The sequence below is a fragment of the Trichomycterus rosablanca genome, chromosome 11 (assembly GCF_030014385.1).
Source record: "Trichomycterus rosablanca isolate fTriRos1 chromosome 11, fTriRos1.hap1, whole genome shotgun sequence".
In the NCBI taxonomy this organism is placed as follows: domain Eukaryota; kingdom Metazoa; phylum Chordata; class Actinopteri; order Siluriformes; family Trichomycteridae; genus Trichomycterus; species Trichomycterus rosablanca.
In genome coordinates this window covers 33,493,734-33,509,567 of record NC_085998.1, presented here as the reverse complement: position 1 = coordinate 33,509,567, position 15,834 = coordinate 33,493,734, and the positions used below count along the sequence as shown (strand labels likewise).

Genomic DNA, 15,834 nt, shown 5'->3' with positions numbered 1-15,834 from the left:
ACAATGGTTAAATAAGCTTTTGAAAGGTGACATTTTCCACCTAAAATTACATTTCCAAGTCTTAGTGTCCAATCAGAAAGACAACAAAGGGCCTGATGTTTTATATGACCTGCATATTTAAAAACTGATACACAATAATGGGGGAACTAATGTGTATCAGTTTTCATACCAGTAGAACAGTTGTGACCCTTGGTATCAAGCACACACCATCGATGCTTGATCGAATTGAGATCTGGGGAATTTGAAGGCCAAGTCAACACCTTGAACACTTCGACATGTTAATAGCCAGTGGCTCCCTACACAAATCAATGAGCATCGGGAGCTCATGATCCTCTAACAGGTTGACCATTTTTGGTAGGTACTAACCACTGCATGCTGAATATCACACAAGACCATTGTTTGAAGACCTGAAGATGTCATCTAGCCATTGCAATTCAACCACTGTCAATGTCACGTCTAGCCTCTCAGTTTGGTTCTTGTCGATGTTGTTTAGATTCTTATGCTTGGCCATTTTTCCTGCTTCCAACACAACTTCAGGAACGACTGTTGGGTTGATGCCTAATGCCATATATCATGCCTCTTTGTAATGACATAATTAATGGTAGTCGTTTCAACAATCAGTGATTTTTATGTTGTGGCTCTTGTAATTAAATGTCAAACAGTAGATTAAAGATTAGATTTCTAATTCTGATATTATGCAATAATTATTTGTAAAGATTATAGATTGTATTTACAGAGTGTAACTGCTTTCATTATTGTAATACTGAGAGTCAGCACATTTGTTTGATAAATGACATGGTCACATTAAATGAAATATGGCCTCATAAAAAATACAGCCATCCTGATATAAATTTATTTTATGCTAAGGTATTCTGTCATTTAAATATGTAATATACATGTTATAAATATGTAATGAATGTTAAAAGGATAAAATAGTACCAGCAGTCTTTATTTTCAACCTCAAATTTATTAAATATGCTGCTTTATAAGAAATATGATTAATTTTGTACCTAGTGTTAGGTTCAGAGACCTTTTTAATCTTAACGCTATCAAATATATAAAGATGAGAATAGAAATTTTAATATATGGTTCTACACACACGCACACACACACACACGCACACTTTTACTTATGCTTCTTTTTAAATATCATCAATTTGACTTGATAATATAATAATCAAGTCACATTGATAATATAAAAATATCAGAACATTAATTCAGGTATTAAACAATCTCATTTATTCTATTATTCATCATCAGTACCTGGTTTATTCAGATCAGGACCATGATGGGTCCAAAGTCTAGATGAGAGAATATACCAATCTACTGCAAGAGCTTACCCACTCCCATAATTACTTACAAACTTACTCACATGTCAGGGCATTTTAAGCACACAATCCACTTACTTGCATGTTTTTGGGATGAAGGAAACAACCCAACTACCCAACAGAAACCAATTTGGAAACATTAACAACATGCCGAACATGATCAGGGCGGTACGGTAACACAGTGGGTAGCATTGTCACCTCACAACAAGAAGTTGTTGGGCCGGGATTGATTCCCTGGCCGTGTGGAGTTTGCATGTTCTCCCTGTGCCTGTGTCGGTTTAAAAAAAAAAAAATAATAATAATAATAAAAAAAGTTTAATTATTGGGTCATTTAGATATTTTTTCAAGCATTTAGTGGATACTTTCATTCAAAACAAGTTACAACTATATGACCAAATACATTGCAAGTAATTGAGGGTTAAGAGACTTGCTTAGGTGCCCAATGTTAACTTGGTAGTGATGGAACTTGAACCAGCAGCCTTCCCAGCAATAGTAAACAGAGCTACAAGAAAAGAACCACAACAGAGCAAGCCAAAAACTGCTACTGTCAATGCTAATGCTATTAATGACAGTACAGTGTCTGGTAGAGAACTCCATCACAGCCTCATCTTCAGCAACCTCCTCTTATTTCACTGTACCAATTAAAAATAGATAATAGCACATTAGTTAGGTCTTGATGAAGGTATCATGCACTGGAAAAAAGACATCTGTGGCCATGGTTTGTTACATAATTCACACTCACAATTCTGCATTAAAAATATACAAGTGTGTCCAATGTGTTTTCTGATCCCATGATTACTGGTTATGCTGGGAAAAAATTACATCCTTAAAATAATAGAAATGTGAGTTTAACTGTTCACAGATTATTAACATAACAGATCAGACACTAATGCAACCAGTAGTTTAGTTATACCACAAAATGTTGCTTGCTACTAATAACATAACAATGTGTAATTAATAACATGAAGTGATATGTGTGGTTTGTTACTGAAACTTTTACCCATAATACAATTATCCTTGAGAATGCTACACTTTCTCCACCCTCCTATTAAAGACACAGAAGGTTTCTGGATGGCTAACGACTCTCTTCTGCCGTTTAGTGCTCTTAAGCCTAATGAAGAGTTTCAATCTACCATTAAATGCTTAATGGTTCATTCTTGCTATTCAATGCTGTACGAACGAGGCTGGTTGAAAAGCACCGTCACCCGGCTCCAATAAATACAAACCCCAGCCTGCACTGCAGTTTTACAACATTGTTCACAGTGAGGCAGCATGGCTGGGAAACTAAATGCCTTATATATATAAATATATAAAGAAATCATTAAGAAGTGATACAGAGAAGTGGTATGGATCATGACTGTTAAAGCCAATTGACTAAAACAATTTCTCATAAGTGCTGGTTTTACTGACCATTTAATTTGGTGGGATTTTACAGTAAAGCATTTGTTCTGTTTGACCAGTCTGCTCTTGGCTTTTATTCCTGTTAGCCTCCAGGGAAATTGAGGGTGTTTTACCCCAGCATTGTTATTACAAATGTATTTATTTATTTATTTTAGATAGTGTGGATGAGTACATGAATGGGTGAAAATTGTACAGAGCAAAAGTGTATTAATCAATTCATTAGAGCTGGTATATTTAGTTCAGCATGTAAGTGTTAAATGATCTGTTAGTTATCTGTACACAGACATGATATGGGTTAATAATCTAGTGTAGAACATTCAGATTATGTAAATCAACTGGAAATAAGTGCACTTTCAATCACAGCTTACATGCATCATGGCATGTTCTCCACTAATCGTATACATGGCTGTAGGGTGACTGTGCCACTCCTAATGCAAATATTCAAGCAGCTTGACTTTGTTTGATGGCTGAGACCATCCTACTTCTGCTTGATCAAAATTCATGTTTTTATTGGGGTTTAGGTTTGTAGATTGGCTTAGTCATGACAGGGTTTTGATCTATTGGTCCTCCATGTACACCTTGATTGACCTAACTGTGTAGCATGAAATATTGTCCTTCTAGGGGAAAAACAACCCTCAAAGCTGGGGAACACACATTCTGAGCAGAAATGCCTCATAGTTCTCTTGGCCCAAGCTCAGATGGTATGAAAGCCAGTGGAACATGTGCTACGGTCAAATGAGTTCAGCTTGTTTTCGGACAAAACAGTCACTGAGTTCCCTTGCCAAACATAAAAAGGACCTTCCAGACTGTTATCAATAAAAGGAGTAAAAGCCAATATCTGTCATGGTATAGGGGTGCATCAGTGCCCATGGCATGGGTGACTTGTGTATGTGTGAAGGTACCACTGACATGGCATACATGTACATTTGAGGTTTTATAGAGACACATGTTGCCATCAAGATGACGTATTTTCCTGGGAAGTCCATGATCATTTCAACAAGAGGACACCAAGCCTCATTCTAAATGCACTACAACCATGGACACAGACTGTGTGTGCTTGACTGGCCTGTCTGCAGTCCAGATGGATGGATGGATGGATGGATGGATGGATGGATGGATGGATGGATGGATGGATGGATGGATAGATAGATAGATAGATAGATAGATAGATAGATAGATAGATAGATAGATAGATAGATAGATAGATAGATAGATAGATAGATAGATGAGTGGGTGGTGGGTTGGAGGATGGATGGATGGATGGATAGATAGATAGATAGATAGATAGATAGATAGATAGATAGATAGATGGATGGATGGATGGATGGATGGATGGATGGATGGATGGATGGATGGATGGATGGATGGATGGATGGATGGATGGATGGATGGATGGATGGATGGATGGATGGATGGATGGATAGATAGATAGATAGATAGATAGATAGATAGATAGATAGATAGATAGATAGATAGATAGATAGATGAGTGGGTGGTGGGTTGGAGGATGGATGGATGGATGGATGGATAGATAGATAGATAGATAGATAGATGGATGGATGGATGGATGGATGGATGGATGGATGGATGGATGGATGGATGGATGGATGGATGGATGGATGGATGGATGGATAGATAGATAGATAGATAGATAGATAGATAGATAGATAGATAGATAGATAGATAGATAGATAGATAGATAGATAAAATCATAATAGACATTTTAAAACCAAAAATCTTGCAAAACCTTAGTCAGTGTGGTTGTCGAGTTTTTAGTGCATAACAAATAAATACTAAAATGGACAAAATGAAAGATTTAATGGTTTGTACAATATGACAGGGCCTCAGGCCATATCCACTTGGCTCAGCAGTGTTTCTCCATGTGTGAGCCTGAAATGATTTGGTGGAACAAATGAGGGAACGCATACTGACACCAAAATAGCTCGGAAGAACAAGCTTGCAGCATGTCAATAGCTAGACCTTCCAGGCTGTTTGAGCTGATTTAATGGCCAATATCAGTCTCAGATTTTCTCATTTTAAACTGGTAACATAGTACACTGTCTCTAATTAAGTTCAGATAAATATCAGTTACTCACAGTACACACACACACAGATAGCACACCCAGCAACGTGCCAGAGCTCGAGGATCACACAGGGAGGTGCGGATCGATGGAAGACAAACAGCTGTCAGACACACTGATTCTATTACTTCCCTACAGTGGATCAAAACGTTCCCTCTGCCAACAGTGAACAAACCTGGCCAAAGCGAGTGCAGGGGCAGTCGGAGAGATGAGCCACACTGCTGTGATAACTCAGCTCTATTGCGATGGAGACTGGAGGAGAACAGCTCTCTGCTGAGACGGGAAACCAGAAAACACCACGGCATGTCATCACCACGCTATTCAGCAGGCAATGAAGCAGTGTTGTCATACTGCTACAACAGCATTCCCCTGCTGTACCAGTCCATCTTCATGTCACTACCAGTATGCACAAAGTAAAGAGGAAACTAGTATTTCAACACTTGTGGTTTTGTTATTTGATATAACTACACTGCATATACATTGCATATGTCCATTTTACATCTGCACACATAATGTATTTTACCTTTGGGGCGCCCAGGTGGTGCAGCGGGAAATTCCACTACCACACTAGCGCCGAGATTCTGAACTCCTCGGTTCGAAACTTGGCGTTTCCACAGGTCGGCTGGGCGCCATCTTGCGGGCATAATTGGCAGTGCCTGCAGCAGACACGTCTCTGCTAGGGCAGGATGACCGGACTATGTGGGTGGGGTCTTCAAACGCTGTGTAAGGACCCCGATTAGCAGATAGAGAGGCGCCTGTGCAGAGTGTATGGGTGAAAAAGGGTTCCGTTAAGGACTGCATAAGTCAGAGCAGGCGTGAGCAGCAATATACCCACCTCGACTGCAATCAGGGATCCTCCAGCAGCGGAAGACAAATTGACTACACTAAATTGGGAGAAAATAAAATAGAAAAAAAACCAATAATGTATTTTACCTTTGTAATTAAAAATTTTAAAAACTAAAAATGTGTTCAACAACCAAGTTTTCCATGTCTCTGGAGGTCTACCCCCAATGAAATAAAATTAAATGAATAAAATAAAAATAAATAAAATAAAAATAATAATAAATAAAATAATAAAATTAAATAAAAAATAAAATAAAACGAAAAATAAAAAAACAAAAATAAAATAACATAACATTAAATAAAGTAAAATAAATACAAGCACCCAATACTTTTATGTTACATTATAAGGTCTATTACACTATATGAGGTGAAAGTCAGATAAGATTTTTCATAACATTTATTTATTTATTTATTTATTTTTGAGGCATGACATTATAACACCTGATTTTTTACATGTAATTTTTACGTCTTTCTATTCTGCTCTCCCGTACGTGTATAATAAGGTTTGTGCATATAAAAAAGACATAAAAGAAAGCAGAAACAGGAAATAACAAAAGAATAAAGCAATATAAAAAAGCAGAGCGTGCAGTTTAAGCTTTTGTAGGTGTGCAGTAATTCACTGTAGCATAAAAAAACAACATTTTTTGCCTACAGCAGCCTCTTCGATGCAGGATATTGGACTTATATTGCAGAGAGCTGTGAGTCTGTTATAACACAACAGGAAGAAAAAACAGTGTGTGTGGCTGCACATTCTTAAATCACCAAGACTAGAGCGTCACCTTTTAAAATGAACAGTGATTCAAAGATCAAGATCAACTGATTAAACATATCATGCCTAGAAACCCCTGGGATTGAAAATTTAATTGTTAATTAGGTAGAGATTTTCAGCACTGATGTACATTTTGCCTCTTTAATGTGACATTGAAGCAAATATAGACTTCAGTTTGAGGTGCAGTTCATAGGTGTGTCTACAAATGTAAGGTAAGACTACACTCTGCAATGTGAAAGCCAAATATTAACAACAACCAGAAATGGTGCCGACTTCTACGAGCTCCAGCTCTGACTTCAAAGATGTCATTTTAATCCACTGAACTGCTTTGTATCCAGCAAACTATGCAGAATAGGATAAGCTGAAGTCATGCTTTTATAACACATGCATAATGTGGCAGGGCATTTTAATAGCAGAGAAAGCAGGGGCATAACTGCAAAAGAAGGTAGTCTAGGTGGCAGCATATACGCTCCATAAAGTGCATTTTCCACCCCATCCTCATACCCCAGCATTAATACCCTCACAGATACATAAGTTACCCATGCCATTGGCATTGACACACCACCATACCATAACAGATGCTGGCTTTTTACCTTCGCATTTTTTTTTACAATGGTTGACCCTTTCTCCTTAACTTAGAGACCTAACGTCCATTATTTCCAAAAACTATTTAAAAGGTGGACTAAAGTTAGAGCTGGAGCGCAGATAAGTCGGCAAGTGTTGTTGATATCTGGCTTACACTTTGCATGGTGGATTGTTTAGTTTTTTTTGCATTTTACCCCAATTTTCCTTCCAATCTAGTCGGGTCCAATTACACGATTGCATTACTCTCTACTGATGTTGATCTCCACTCTAAGAAGAGCCGTGAGCCCTATGACACGTGTGCAGTAGCCGACTGCATCTTTTCACCTGCATGAGGCGAGTTCATAAGTGGATCAGCTTTGTGGCGCCTTGTCTCTGTGCAGGCGCCATCAATCAGCCAGCAGGGGTCGTAATTGAATCAGTTATGAGGAATCCCTATCCGGCATCCTCCCTGTGAACAAGCCAATCAGCCGGTAGCAGAGCTTAGATTCGAACTCATGAGTTCGAGATGTCAGCTCTGGTGTGCTAGCATGTTTTACTACGGTCTTTTTACCTTCGCACTGTTAACAATGGTTGACACTTTCTCTTTCACTCGAACACACTATGTCCATTATTTCCAAAAACAATTTAAAAGCTGGACATTTGTCCATTTTGCAACAATCTAAAGTCAGAGCTGGAGCGCTCTGCACCGCGTCTGGGTGATGTTGATATCTGGATTCTGTTTGCATAGTGGATTGCATTTGTAGATGCACCTATAAACTGAATCTACAACTGAAGTCATTTTAATGGTTCCTGTAGGCAACACTAAGGATTAAAAAAATATTATTAAATTATGCCTGACCACCTCGTCAATCAATTACTTGCTCAAAGCTGAACTTTAATGAAGTAAATATCAATAGCAAAGGAATAAAACTTCGGTTCAAACTGTAAATTGTAAAAAAAATATTGACCTGGAAATTTCAGCACTTTTGTCATTACTATGCAGGTACTCGTGGAAGCACAAGTTTTCTTATTATTGTTGATAATTACATTAAAAAAATAGTGATTCAAGATGATTTCACCTGCTGACACAAGACGAGCCCAGACTAAATCACCATGGGAGTCAGACATGCCCACAGATTTAAACAAAGCCCACCACCTGCAGGAAGAGCTATTAGACAGAATTAAGCAGGCATGAAAGACAGACCTGATTCCTAACCACTGCCATGATGGACCTTTTATCATCGTGGCCTGGTGTCCTGCAGCACTCTGGCCTTGATTAGAACAGCCAAGGGCATAATTACTCAATCACCAGGAAGAGAAAGAGCCTCAGAGATGCAGACTGCACAGTTTGACAGACTGTTAGTGGAAATGTTATGCCTATCCTCTGCAGGAAGTGTTTTCAGAATACTGTATTTATGAGATGTGTTTATTTAGCCAAAAGTATATAGACACCTCTCCTGTCTGCTCCTAGTTGATGTTGGCAGTTACACTGTGTGGTCATATTTAAATAGGATGTTTGAGGGCTAGCTGGCTATCGTCACAAGCAATCTACAACAACACATATCTGTAACATGCACAGCCTCGATTCTCAGTGATATACAGTGGTACCTTTTAACTCCACATCTCCTAAACTCGAAATCTTTGAAACTCGATGCCCTTCGTCAAGAAATTTGTTTCGTTAAAGTTGGCGTGTGCAACTGTTGCTTTGTTCAGCGCTTGGCTTCAACAGCTGTAAAACGTCATCAAGTGCCACTATGAGATGAATCTGCATTGTTTGTTCCACATGTATCTGTGTTTATCTGAACCTTTCCTCACTGTTTCACTTTATAAACTTGTGTTACAGCTCGAGGTGCTGAGAAATTGTGAGAATCAGCTCTTCCAAAATAGTCTAAAATGCTTATTTAAAAAAAAAAGCTTAAAGTGACTTAATGTATTAAAAGGACGACATAGAAACACTAAACCTCTCTTAATTATTACTGCTCATAAGTTCTCTCCACTAATAAAATACCTCGCTCGTTGTTTTAGTACAAAGTAACGTTAATCTTTGTGCACTGCCACACTCCATAGGAAATAATGGCACAGCCAGTACAAAAGCTATTTTGATGCTTCTCATGTGAATGCACCGGTACTAAACGGAATACGGTATTCCAAGATCAAGCATCTCCACGATTAAGAAGCATAAGAAAACAATGAAGAAGTAAAGGTAAAGTGCAGCTTTTATTGTATTTAACTGTTTTTAAATTGTATTTCATAGTTTTTATATTATATTTGTTTATTTTTAGTGTATAAATGTACATTAGCCCAAAATATATGCAGTTCCACGGAACCATGGAACGCATTAACATCCTAAAGGGAAAAAATACCTTGAAACTCAACACCTTTTAAACTGAACGCCACTCCCAGAACCAACTGACGTCTAGTTACTTAGCAATTTATCAACTTGGCTGAGTTGACAAAATTGTGGACACCCTCAGAAGAGTTGTCCATGTTTAACAGTTTTAGTCAAAGAAATTATCTAATTTTCTCAATTTAATTGAATGTAAGAACTATTATTTATGGCCAAAAATATGTAGACACGTTTCTGATCATTGAGTTTGGGTCATTTAGCCACACTTATTGCTAACAGGTTAATTAAAGTGAATTATGTAAAATATAGTACATCTTCCCTATTTAATCTGATAAAATTAGATTTTTAAGAAACTGCATTATTGAGTACACATAAACACCTCAGTCTTAATCTATAATTGAAATTAATTTAATTGAATTGGAGATTTTTTGCATGTAAACACAACCGTTAATAAATGACTCAAGATGAACTGTTAACTGTGTCATGGCAATTAAAGCAAAAGCTTTTATCAATGTTTTAAACAGAAAACCTTCTAAAATTACTATTTAAAATGATTTATTCAGCTGGTAAACTGACAAACACTAGCCCTCACTAACAGTGCTGTATATAAAAATGACTGGTGTTCTTAGAAGGCATGAAAAACCTCTTTCTGACCTTTATGTGTAGTCTAAAAGTTACACATTATGTTAAAAATTTATATTGTATGACAATTTTATAAATGGAAACTCATTCCCCTTTAGTTTAAGGGCAACAAAATAATGAATTTTACTGCCACATGGGCTGCTCTGTGCCTCATGACATTTTATTTAATATGGTATTATGCAGTAAAGGCGTAAATATGGGTCAGGATGATAAGGACACATTCCCACCAACTGTCAGGAAGCCTTAAATTTTCCTACTAACATTTAGTTTTGCTCGGGTAGTCTCTAAGGTTTCATCACATGCTTCAGCCAGACCCAGACAATATCTGATTTAACATGCTTCTGTGTGCTTCACAAAGAGTTCATAAAAATCATACATACCATAAATAAAATACACACAATAGATGAAGAGCATTGTCTATGTGAAGTGAGGTAATGAGGTGTGATGGCTGTAGTGACAGAGGGACTGGGACACAGCGAACATCTCTGCACCAGGAGAGACCAGCCTGGCCTGGAATTGCTTCATCCGAGCCATGCGGCTCGCTGGTGATTACTGACGCTGGGAAATGAGGTGGAATTAGCTCAACAGTAATTATTCCTGATGCGGCAGAAATCAGATAGAAAATGCACTAATTCTGCCATCACAGAATTACAGAAAGCGTAGCGGCGTGTTTACGCCCGTGACTGAGTCAGGTGGTCGAGATGAGAGCGAGGCACAATGCCCATCTGTTTGATTACAACTAGCGATGGGTGGAGTAGCACAAAAATGCATTAACATTTACATTAGCAGAACTGTGGGACCAACAGAATTCCCACAAAGGAAATAGAACCTGAAAACGCTCATACACACCGATCAACCATAACATTATAACCACCTTCTTGTTTCTGCACTCACTGTCCATTTTATCAGCTCCACTTACCATACAGAAGCACTTTGCAATTACTGACTGTAGTCCACCTATTTCTCTGCATGCTTTTTTAGCCTGCTTTCACCCTGTTCTTCAATGGTCAGGACTCTCCCAGGACCACCACAGAGCAGGTATTATTTAGGTGGTGGATTATTCTCAGCACTGCAGTGACACTGACATGGTGGTGGTGTGTTAGTGTGTGTTGTGCTGGTATGAGTGAATAAGTGGTAAGTGGAGCTGATAAAATGGACAGTAAGTGTAGAAACAAGAAGGTGGTTTTAATGTAATGGCTGATCGGTGTATAACTGCATTATGAATAGAAACAATCAAGAGCAGCCAATTTACATTCTACATGTTTAGGTCGTTGATAAGGAAATCAGGGTACCTGGAAAATCCATATTTTAGGAAAAACATATCTAACAAGAGAAACAGACACTTACTACCAGATGCACCAACTGTTAAACAACCATTTCAGGTAAATTCTGATGTGCTGGGAAAAAGACCTGCCAGCATTACTTTAAAGACACTTTTGGCTATTAGATTAGATTTAGAAAAAAACCTTTTAGCTTATGCCAGCAGGTCCAATGCTTTTGCTTTATTACGTTTCATAATGCTACCATGACACTGATTACCTTTAAAAACTACTACTCCATCTGAAAGAAGAGAAAAGAGGATGCGTGCATGCAGACGCAGGCCTGGTCGGCCTCACCCACTCATCATAATGTGAGGAAATGCGATCAGCAGGCTCAAAAAAGGCAGTTTTTGATGCATGAGTGCTTGCCAGTTGCGAACATGATTGCCAAGGCTGTACACGAATGGCAAACAGAGAGATGTAAATGTCAAGTGGCATGCTGGGCGAAGGCTTTCATCAGGCTCGAACTTCACTACGTACTGCCGATCAGAAAGCTTCGAGAGGAGACAGTGCGTCCGACGAACACGTGCTGATTGTGGTGGGATATCGAGTCAGAAGTTTCCATTTATGTTTTAAATATGTTTTAATCTGGAGGCCATGAAAGGCACTGGTGTTTTAGCAGTCTAAAAAAAAGCTGCTGTTATCAGTAACCAGTACTGATACCATGTGGGTTGCTCAGATAAAGGATAAAATCAGCAACTAAACTGGAAAAAGGCCAAAACTAAAATTTTAAAATTGAATGATGCTGTGATACTTACATTATAAAAAGCTATGGCCTCTCTGTCCAGGGCCCGACTCACCGCCACCTCTCCTGTCCGTTTGTTAATACTGAACACACCTTTCGGGTCCTGATCTGCCCCTCTTCCTGTCAGCTGAAAGATGTGGTCATCTCTGTCAGATGAGATCACCTGCATCATAATCACATGGACACACATTTATTATTAGTTGTAGTAAATGTGTTGTTATCATTATAATGTTTGATTAATCAACATAGTGTATATCTATATGATATAATTACGTTTAATTTTCTGATATACACTGGAGTATTTCAGTACTCACGTGTGACTATGTGGGTCCAAAGAGTTCCCAGGGTGCAGGAGGTTAGAAAAAAAGACAACAAAAGGAAGCTGTTAAAAACATCGCACAACTGGCCAACCAGATTTTTTGCATTGTAAAATCATCACACCCTATCAAAATTCGAGCTACTAACCAAGGTCCTTACACAGCATCGAACTCAGTCGAACCCCACCCCCTTTAGGCCGGCCTTTTCGCACCCAGCACCCAGACTAGTGGCCAATTTTGTCTGCTGTTCTGCTGATAGGGAGTTCAGAATCCCAGAGCTGGTGTGCTATTGAAATATCTCTCTGCACCACCTGGGCAACAAAAAACACTGACTTTTGACTAATTTCAGTCAGTAGTCAGTGGCACATATAGAATTTATTGTAAACAAAACAGTGAGCATATCAGACCAAAATAAATTGCCACCTTTTTCAGGATAGTGCCCCACCTTTTGCCCAGTGTTCCCAGGACAGGCTTTAAAGCCACTGCAGCTATGACATAGATAAATCATTGACTAAGGAAAAATAAATCAATCAATTCCTTCCTTTTCTCTTGTCCGTATCTATCCATTCTTTTTAGCCTTCTCGAGACCCTGTAATGGCCCTGTGCTTGTACCATGAATGGTTGCTATGGACATGGACACATGCTTGTTTTCCTCTTCGCTGTACACAGCAAGCATCCGTGCTATCGATCCACCCAGACAATAAAAGCAGACTTTTTTTCTTCCCTCCGAGTTCTGGGTTTATTAAAGACGTGATAAGCTCCCAGTGAGGGGAAGAAGAAGCCGAGCGGTGGAAGACGACAGCGCCTTAGCCAGAGAGATACCGAGCCCCAGGAGGACTGATGGGATACAGGAGTGTATCAGGCAGGAAGGGAAGATGATGATGGAAGCAGGAGGTGAGAGCAGCTCAAACTTTGAGAAGTGAGATTTGGAAGAGGTTTAGAGTGATCAAGGGTAGCTGCAGGGTGCAGAGGAAGCGCCGGGCTGCTGTGGCAATTGATCGCAGGAGGGGTGGCGCACTGCTACCCTGTTTACTGTACATACACACAACAGCCGGGTTCCAACAAACACAGTGTCTGCTTTCTTTAGCAGTCATTAGAGGCATGCAGAGAGCAACCCATGGGGAAATTCTTACCTATTTCTATCAGCTTTCATTAGGAACAAAGAGAACATAAAAGAGAAGCAGCCTGATGCCACTATGTGGGTATGACGGGAGGGAGGGGCACCGAACGCCGACGCTTCACACAATGAAGCAGTGAAGAGACGGATATCACCAACCCAGAAATACCACAAACACGCTCCAAAAGTTGCTTCTAATAATGTGTATTGTTAAGATATACAATATATTTAAAGATATATATAAAGATTAATATGTATGTGCATTGTAAAGATATTGTACAGATATACAGTATATGTAAAGATTTTCTGCATCTCAGTGTATTTACATTTTTGGCGTTTAGCATTAGTCTAAGCAATTGAGGGTTAAGGGCCTTGCTTAAGGGCCCAACAGTGGCAACCTGGCAGTGGTGGGGCTTGAACCAGCGACCTTAACCACTAGGCTCCTAACTGCTGAGCTACCATTACCCAAAGGGTTAATGTTTCCACAAAGCCAAAGGATGCCTTCAAACCACACCACAATGTCTATTATAAACATTTAGTGATGTGTTCATGATATATATCCTTCTTCTTTTGTCAGTTCCTGTTAAGAGTCACCACAGTGGATTATTTGTCCCCATATAGCCCTATCCTGAGCATCCTCTTCTGTCATCCCAACCACCTTCTCTTTAGCCTTCCTTCTCCAGCTTGGTGACTCCATCCTTTCTACTAATATAACTCTCATACCTTTTCTGCACATGCTCAAACCATCTCAACATCTCCAAAACATCCTATTTGTGCTGTCGCTCTAACTAACTCATTTCTAATCCTGTACATCCTCATTACTTTCAATGATAATCCATGATGGCTCAGTGGGTAGCACTGTCGCCTCACAGCAAGAAGGTCCTGGGTTCGATCCCCAGGTGGGGTGGTCCGGGTCCTTTCTGTGTGGAGTTTGCATATTCTCCCCGTGTCCGCGTGGGTTTCCTCCGGGTGCTCTGATTTCCTCCCACAGTCCAAAGACGTGCAAGTGAGGTGAATTGGAGACACTAAATTGTCCATGACTGTGTTTGAAATTAAACTTGTGAACTGATGAATCTTGTGTAATGAATAACTACCGTTCCTGTCATGAATGTAACCAGAGTGTAAAACATGACGTTAAAATCCAAACAAACAATGAGAATCACCTCATCTTCATCTCTGCCACCTCCAATTTCCACTCACCTCTTTTCTAAATGTTAAACCCCAATTTTCTTCCTTTAATCTCTACCATTTGATATTAATTTATTTATTTATTGTACATATTGGTTTAAAGTTTGGTTTCAGATATGAAAGTATGAATAAAAAAGTAATCAAATGAGTCATGGATGTTGCTTGAGTAATTCATGATCTTCACCATAATGACTGAAAAAAGAAAGGACAAAAAATAATAATAAGATCAGTGAGATCAGACACAGATGTTAGATAAGAAGTCCTTGTTCAGAAATGACAATGTAATTAATCACAAAAGTAATACATGAGACTAAAATTAAGGTTTTATGCAAATTACTCAAGTTCCTCCACACCAGACTCATTAAACCACGTCTTTATAGAACTTGCTTTGTGCCCAGGTTTAATCCCATGCCTGAACATACAGTATATGTAAAATATAGAACCCTTATTAAAATGAGTCAAAATGTTATTTATATTTGTCATTTATATTACTAGACAAAATCTTAATTTTTCTTTTGCTTATTTGAAACGACAGGTGAAAGAGGTGAATACAAAGTACAAATTAAATGGCATCAAATAGATGGGAAGCTTCTTAGAACATAAGGTACTTCACTTGAGTAATTCATGTTCTCTACAATAATGAAGAACTAGGAATAATAAAGAAAAAGGAAAAAATGGCATTTATGTTACTAGACTAAATCTTAAATTTTCTTTTGCTTATTTAAAAGGAGAATTTTTGGCATGCTATTTAAAAAGAAGTGAATACAAAGTTAAATTAAATGGCATCAAATAGATGGCAAGCTTCTTAGAACATATAGTACATAGTTGGTGATGTTAGCACAGAGCCACAGGATAAATAAATGTAACATTTTTATAAGTTATTATTAAATAGACACTGTTTTTTGTTGTGACCAACCTAAATGTAATACATGTGCAGTGTTGTAAATAATATACAGTATAATTCAGCTTCCCTGTTTTTATGTTTTCCTGTTTTTCTTTTCTTTTATTTATTTAATTGTTTATTTTAGTTGGTTATTCAATTATTCATTCATTCTTTGTCTTAATTTGTGGCTCATTTTAGCTTAAAATTCTGTTTCAGAAATCATAGTACGGGATAAAATCAGAAAAAAAGTAATCAAAGAAGTAATTACACTCGAGTAATTCATGTTCTCTA

At 38.4% G+C, this 15,834-nt stretch overlaps 1 protein-coding gene across 1 annotated transcript in view; it reads right to left on the bottom strand.

Moving 5' to 3' along the window:
* The window catches only part of cdh13 (cadherin 13, H-cadherin (heart)), a 399,576-nt gene that overhangs the window by 197,814 nt on the left and 185,928 nt on the right, over nucleotides 1-15,834 (bottom strand). Inside the window, 1 exon segment of the mRNA XM_063004232.1 lies at nucleotides 12,052-12,201. Within this exon segment, the coding sequence (XP_062860302.1) occupies nucleotides 12,052-12,201 (150 nt within the window).